The 7,178-nt window shown below is 35.6% G+C and overlaps 2 protein-coding genes across 2 annotated transcripts in view; one reads left to right on the top strand and one right to left on the bottom strand.

Moving 5' to 3' along the window:
- LOC107704108 (cell cycle and apoptosis regulator protein 2-like) overlaps positions 1 to 1,155 on the bottom strand; it is a 13,261-nt gene extending 12,106 nt beyond the window's left edge. The window contains exons 1-2 of the mRNA XM_016506962.1: positions 901 to 1,155; positions 426 to 511 (exon numbers count right to left, since the gene is read on the bottom strand). Coding sequence (XP_016362448.1) covers positions 426 to 511; positions 901 to 984 — 170 coding nt within the window. The 5' untranslated portion in view covers positions 985 to 1,155. The remainder of the gene's footprint in view (positions 1 to 425; positions 512 to 900) is intronic.
- A 62-nt stretch (positions 1,156 to 1,217) lies between these two features.
- LOC107704137 (probable ATP-dependent RNA helicase DDX56) overlaps positions 1,218 to 7,178 on the top strand; it is a 10,142-nt gene continuing 4,181 nt past the window's right edge. The window contains exons 1-8 of the mRNA XM_016506998.1: positions 1,218 to 1,314; positions 1,849 to 2,010; positions 2,099 to 2,253; positions 2,862 to 3,032; positions 4,285 to 4,375; positions 4,449 to 4,690; positions 6,157 to 6,294; positions 6,432 to 6,555. Coding sequence (XP_016362484.1) covers positions 1,258 to 1,314; positions 1,849 to 2,010; positions 2,099 to 2,253; positions 2,862 to 3,032; positions 4,285 to 4,375; positions 4,449 to 4,690; positions 6,157 to 6,294; positions 6,432 to 6,555 — 1,140 coding nt within the window. The 5' untranslated portion in view covers positions 1,218 to 1,257. The remainder of the gene's footprint in view (positions 1,315 to 1,848; positions 2,011 to 2,098; positions 2,254 to 2,861; positions 3,033 to 4,284; positions 4,376 to 4,448; positions 4,691 to 6,156; positions 6,295 to 6,431; positions 6,556 to 7,178) is intronic.

Here is a 7,178-nt window from a genome sequence, read left to right as displayed (position 1 = left end):
CTTTTATTATGCCACAGTCGACCGCTTCCGCTGCTTCTGGTCGTGCGTATGTGGGGTAAAGCAGCGCTGTTTTATCATACTACATACATTTAGTTCTGTTATAATGCTACTCTGTGCGGTCGTTGCCGGTCTATTAAAAACGCACAACATATTAAAGCGTCTTTGGTGTTTCCATGTTTTCTACAAAACAAAACCGGAAATCGAGGGCTTATTGGCAGGCGACACAATGACACTATAGACACAGTCCGTGTCACTAGTTAAAATTGCTTATTTCTCTGTATTTAAACATTCTTCGAAACATTTGGGATAATGTAAGTACACAAGTCAGCAAAATATATAACACTGTTCTAGTGGTTTTTGGATATTTTAATAAAAAAAATCTTACATATTGTGCCTTTAATACAGAATAAACCAAACACACAAACCTCACAGGGAAATGAACCTCCTGATCCACAATCCCATGATGCTCCTGCATCTGTGTGACCACCCCGGTGAACACACGCTGCCTCATCTGAACACAGAAACATTCAATGTTCACACAATAATACATCAGAAAGTGTGTCTTTATGCACAATAATAATGAACAGATTCCCATCATATATACACCATATATGTCTCCATATCAGATTTTCTTTTCTCCTTTGCATGCAAAAGAAAGTATACTGAGTGCTGTGGGACACATGCATGCATACACAATAGAAATGCACGAATGAAATATGTGAAATAATAGTTGTGTAGGTCAACTGCAGCATGTGTGATCTTTACTTCCTACTGCATCAGCAGCATTACAGGAACGGCAGTTTAATGCAGCTTCCTCGTATCCACAGATCCTTATTTAGGACTTATCTATTAGGAGAGGTGTTCATTAATGTGCTGCGGCGTTTTAAAGGTGAAACGTACCTGTATTTTGCGTTCGGGTTCTGTTTTTCCTCCACGTTGCTGCTTTTGTTTGTCTTCTGTCATGGCGTTTCGCATCAGCGGCATCAAGCGGTCAGTCAGAGTAACTGCAGGTGAAACGCCTTAAACTGCGTTTGGTTAGAAATACAACATGAAAGGCCGCACAAAAACGTTAAATGTGACGCAAAAAATCTTGGATTGTTTTCTAGACTTCGCTATTCTTCCGAGGCGGTCGTATTTGTGTGAAAGTGCCGTCGTGTGGTTTGACCTGCAGTTCTCCTCCAGTGCCGTGGGTGGCGCTGAGACGCGGCGGGGTTTAACGTCTCGCTCGTCTGTCTGTGCGCAAACACACGTGTGAAGATGGAGGAAGAGCGACTACACTTTCATGAGATGGGTTTAGACGATCGGGTATTAAAGGTAAAATAAACAGTCGTGCTAATAATACAAAGTCTGTCTACCTCGAAAGTAGTACCTCATCAGTTTGTTTAGTGCAGTTTGAATGTGGTTACATTGTGATTATATGCTAACATCAGCACTGTCATTTCTGTATGATATGATATATGACGATATATTTCTTATTCATTATTACTTACCTATTTTATTAGGATCTATGCCAATGTTTCTTTCTGTGTCAACAGGTTTCCCATAAATACCTTTCTTATATTTAGTTATGTGGTTACTATAGTTCCTGGCCGAATACTGTAGCTAATACAGTAAAACTGTGTTTATTTGCTATTATACAAGAAAGTATTTATTTATTTATATATATATTTATAATTAATTAATTAATTAATATAAGTACATTTGTAACAACTGAATTTCAGATGTGCTTCACATGATTTGTGTCACTGTATGTTGATGTCACAATTAATTGACAAAACATTTTCGATGTATTTATTAGTGCTGTCCACTTGTGATTGGGATGTGAAGCTGTGTTTGTTTGTTTCTCAGGCTCTGGCTGATTTAGGCTGGTCTCAGCCCACCCTCATCCAGGAGAAAGCCATCCCGCTGGCACTCGAGGGGAAAGATCTGCTGGCCCGAGCTCGAACCGGATCAGGGAAAACCGCAGCCTACGCGATCCCTCTCATCCAAAGAATCCTCACGTCTAAACAGGTGACGCGTGGCTTTAAGTTATTTGCGCTAACTTGGGCCTGAATGGCAGACTTAGTTCAAATATATAACACCCAGTTTATGTGTCCAGACTGTTCGTGAGCAGGCCGTTAGAGCTCTAGTCCTGGTCCCGACCAAAGAACTGGGTCAGCAGGTCCAATCCATGATCCGACAGCTCACTGCGTACTGCAGCAGAGACGTACGAGTGGCCGACATCTCTGGGAAGGCGGATATATCGGCACAGAAGTCAGTACCACAGCAAAAGATTTTTTTTAATGCCGATAAAGAAATTCTATCTACATAAGGACCTATAATCAAAATCGCTAATATATATCTTGAAATGGATGTATTTACTCTGAAATGACTTAAGAATGGGTGTTTTATTAATGAAAGGAACCCTCATTTCAATAAAACAGATTAAAAATGTTACATTTTAGAATTATTTATATACTATCATTGTTTTTGTTAATATTTTGAATTGGCTTTAATTTTTACATGTTAGTTGTCGTTTTAATTTTTGTTTAAGTTTTAGTCATTTTGTTATGTGCTTTTGTCATTTTTCTTAGTTTTTGTTTTTTAACAATACTGCTATTTAGGTTACTTTTTATTTTTAAGTTAGTAATTTAATATTTAAGCTTATTTCAGTTAGTTGCTAAGGCAACATTTCTAATTTTTGTTTAGTGCAAATTTCTATTTGTATTTTACTTTATTTCAGTTAACAAAAATGTTTTTAATAGTTATAGTTTTAGTTAACGATAACCCTGCTCAGGTTAAACCAAGTTCATCGAGGAATTGTTTTAATCTCATTCAAGCTCTTAAGTCTCATTCTAAGTGTAATGAAATATTTTTTACAGGCCGATTTTAATGGAGAAGCCGGACATTGTGGTGAGCACACCGTCCCGTGTTCAAGCCCACATTAACGGCCAGAACCTGCAGCTTCAGTCTTCATTAGAGATGCTGGTCATCGACGAGGCGGATCTTCTCTTCTCCTTTGGGTTTGAAGCGGACCTTAAAAGCCTGCTGTGGTACGTTTTCATTAAAACAGCATGGGACACAAATTACCTGCATGTGTCTTGTTAGCTGTATTACCTTTTATAATACCATATTTTCCAGAAAATAAGTCCCGAGTCAAAATTGGATCGTTGAGAGAAATAAGTCGCATAGGTGAATAAGTCACGTGTCATTATTACATTCAAAATTTATGTAAAATACTGATAAATAAAATGAAGCATTTACACCCATTATAAGCATGTATTTTAGTTCGCATCATTCCACAATAAATCCTTCAAATTCAACAGTATTCAGAACAGAAATTAATAAATATAAGTATACAGCAAACATAAATTATAGAGGCATTCATTTAATGTGAGACTGAAACTGAAATGCAGAAATAAAGCTCATTCAGCACAAATCCAAATGTGTGCAATTTATGCATGTTTTGCGTGCATCATGTTAATTGTAGTGTATGAGTCGCAGCACGTTTTAGATGACATATTCCAGAAGATACTATGTCCGGCAAGTTTTGTAAAGGTAAATACATCTCACTTTTTTACATAAAGCGTTTTTTTGCAGGTTTTAAAAAGGAATAATTAGCTTTTCCACAAAATAACGGCTTAAAAAGAGCAGAAAGTCTTAAATTCATAAAGTCATCATGGCATTAAATGTTGCATGCATTGAAAAAAAATCTTTTGTGCTTATACAAATTTCTAAACATCCTCAAATCAAGATTCATTTATGTGAAATGCAAAATGAAGTGAATGTATGCTGAAAACAAATATCTGTCAGTGAGACATGAAAACTTGTTTCCCTTTGAATTAAGTTGATTTTTCTCTGCCTATTGGCTAGTATTTGTTCTCCTTTTAATCATAAACTCAATTCATTTTGATTAATTTCTCAGAAAACTAGTTGTTATCTTATGTCATTTTGCATCTAGTTTGATTTAAAAATCTTTAGATATTTGTCCTGGAAAACAAGACAAAAATACTGATGAAGAGTACCACTTTTTTTGCAGTGTAATCAGAAGCTACAGTAAAAGTTATTTCCATATTCTAGTGTTTGAAAGCAGTTTTTAAAAAAAAATCTGTTGGAAGTTGTATTAGCAGCACTTCAAAGTTTGAAAATACAACTAGACATTCCGGTCAATTTATTCCTTACGTTTTTGTTTTTTCTTTTGGTTTTAAAAATGTCTTTTAAAAGTCTTAAATGTAGCATTCTAACACCTGCAGAAGTCCTGATAGAGCTCCAGCATCTAGTATTTGTCTGTGTTCACCTCTGCAGTCACTTACCCAAGATCTACCAGGCGTTCCTCATGTCTGCGACGCTGAATGACGATGTCCAGGCCCTTAAGGAGCTGGTCCTCCACAACCCTGTGAGTGCAGCGGCGCCAGCATCAGCAGCTGGTGTGTTTGGCTGGATCTGACGCTTTCCTCCGTCTGTCGCAGGTGATGCTGAAGCTCCAGGGCTCTCAGCTGCCCGACAGCTCTCAGCTCCAGCAGTACAGCGTCCGATGTGAGGAGGAGGACAAGTTCCTGCTCATCTACACCCTCCTGAAGCTCGGCCTGGTTCAAGGGAAGTCGCTCCTGTTCGTCAGAGATGTGGACCGCTGTTACCGGCTCAAGCTGTTCTTGGAGCAGTTCAGCATCCCTGCTTGTGTCCTGAACTCTGAGCTGCCCATTCACTCCAGGTGAGGGAGGAGAGTAGAAATTCAACAAAATCTGTGTACTTTCTTAAAGCTGCAGGGTTATTATCATTAACTCAAACTAAAACCATTAAAAAAATGTTTTTGTTGCTTTTTAATGTAAAGTTTCAGTACATAAAAAAAATAAATAATAATATTTTAGTTAGTTAGTTTTCACACATTAATTTACTTGAACAACTAAAACTAATTATATATATATGTATATGTATTTGTGACCCTGGAGCACAAAAGCAGTCTTAAGTCGCTGGGGTATATTTGTAGCAATAGCCAACAATACATTGTATGGGTCAAAATTATTGATTTAGTTTTTATGCCAAAAATCATTAGGATATTAAGTAAAGATCATGTTCCATGAAGATATTTTGTACATTTCCTACTGTAAATATATCAAAACTTAATTTTTGATTAGTAATATGCATTGCTAAGAACTTCATTTGAACAACTTTAAAGATGATTTTCTCAATATTTTGATTTTTTTGCACTCTCAGATTCCAGATTTTCAAATAGTTGTATCTTGACCAAATATTGTCCTATCATAACAAACCATACATCAATGGAAAGATTATTTATTCAGCTTTCAGATGATGTATAAATCTCAATTTCAAAAAATTGACCCTTATGACTGGATTTGTGGTCCAGGGTCACACACACACACACATATATATATATATATATATATACTATATTCTAAAACAAATTCTTAAAACTAACTAAAATTAAAGTCAAAAGAGAAAATCTAAAAATAAAATCTAATTCAAAATATTAACAAAAATTGTGATATTTAAAACTGGTGTCAAGTCAATTTCATGGTTATTACTAAAAATATTTTTGTTAAATAAAACTGAAATAAAGTATAAATATTAGATGGAAAAAAACTTTTTGAAAATTAGAGGTAAGTTTAAGTTTGAAGCACTAAAATTACTAAATTGTAAGAAACTGAAATAAAATGCAAAACCTTAATGGAAAAAAAAATAATAATAAAAAACTATAATCTAGTTCAAAATATAAACAATAACTTTGATACTTAAACAACACTGGTGACAAGTCACTTCCAGGATTATTTAAAAAAAATTGTTAAAAATAAAATAAAACACAAATTAAATATTAGATGAAAAGCAAACTAAACAAAAAATAGAAATAAGTTGAAGTTGAAGCACTAAAATTACTAAATGGAAAGAAACTGAAACAAAAAGTAAAACATAAATAGAAAATGATTTATTCTAAAGAAAAAGTTAATATTTGTTTTAATAATATTAAATGTCCTAACTATATTCGCCGCTGAAACCTCTTTTTCTCTCCTGCTGATGTAACCAAGGCCATGAGGTTGGAGTAAAATAATATTATCCAGTAATATATGCTCTGAATATTGTTTAACTCAGACACATCACATTGTAGATGTTAAATGTGTAGCAAATGCTGTTTTTATGTTGCATTTGTATTGTGTTTTTCAGGTGTCACATTATCACTCAGTTTAATCAAGGCTTCTACAATTACATCATCGCCACAGACGAACAGGGACTGGAGAATCCCGCTCGATGTTCCCAGAAAACACAGGAGAAAGGAAAGAAGAAAAAGAACTCTAGGAAAAAGTAAGAGTTCCCAGCAGTCGAAATGCACAAAACGTTCGAACATTAATTATTATTTTGTTTCTTATCTTAAAAATGTTTGGTTTGTTCAAATTATTTGTGTTTTAAATATTAATACTATTGTTGTTTCTCTCCTCCAGAGGAAAAGACAAGGAATATGGCGTTTCCAGAGGAATCGACTTCCACAACGTGTGCAATGTGATCAACTTTGATTTCCCCGCTTCAGTCGAGTCCTACATCCACCGCGTCGGCAGGTGTGCAGAGAATTATTACTGTAATTATTGCTGCTGTAGAAAATTAGTTTATAAGACTAATTTTCATTTGAAGATCAATTCTTAAATCCCAAGATTGATCTTTAAGTCTGTGCTATTTCAGTTGATGCGTGAATACAATTTCAGACATTATATAGCGCGCATCCCGTCCAGTAAGCGTTAAAGGGTTAGTTCACCCAAAAATGAAAATTCTGTCGTTAATTATTCACCCTCATGTCGTTCTAAACCCATAACACCTCCGTTCATCTTCGGAACACAATTTAAAATATTTCTGATGAAATCCGAGAGCTCTCTGACCCTCCCATAGACAGCAAGGTAACTACCACGATCAATGTCCAGAAACGTAGCAAGGAAATCGGTAAAATAATCCATGTGACATCAGGGGTTCAACCGTAATTTTACGAAGCTACGAGAATACTTTTTACTTCCCCCCCCCCGTGACGCAGCTGACACACAATAGCATACGCTGTTTACGTTCAGTGGATATTCTACAAAATGGCACCTGGGTGACGCGGAGGAGACGAATTGTTGAATAAAGTCGTTATTTTAGTTTTCTTTGCGTACAAAAAGTATTCTCGTAGCTTCGTAAAATTACGGTTGAACCCCTGATGTCAC

The sequence above is a fragment of the Sinocyclocheilus anshuiensis genome, unplaced genomic scaffold (genome assembly GCF_001515605.1).
Source record: "Sinocyclocheilus anshuiensis isolate Anshui unplaced genomic scaffold, SAMN03320099.WGS_v1.1 scaffold690, whole genome shotgun sequence".
Classification (NCBI taxonomy): domain Eukaryota; kingdom Metazoa; phylum Chordata; class Actinopteri; order Cypriniformes; family Cyprinidae; genus Sinocyclocheilus; species Sinocyclocheilus anshuiensis.
Note: the sequence above shows the minus strand (reverse complement) of the source record. Positions and strands in the feature narration are given on the sequence as shown.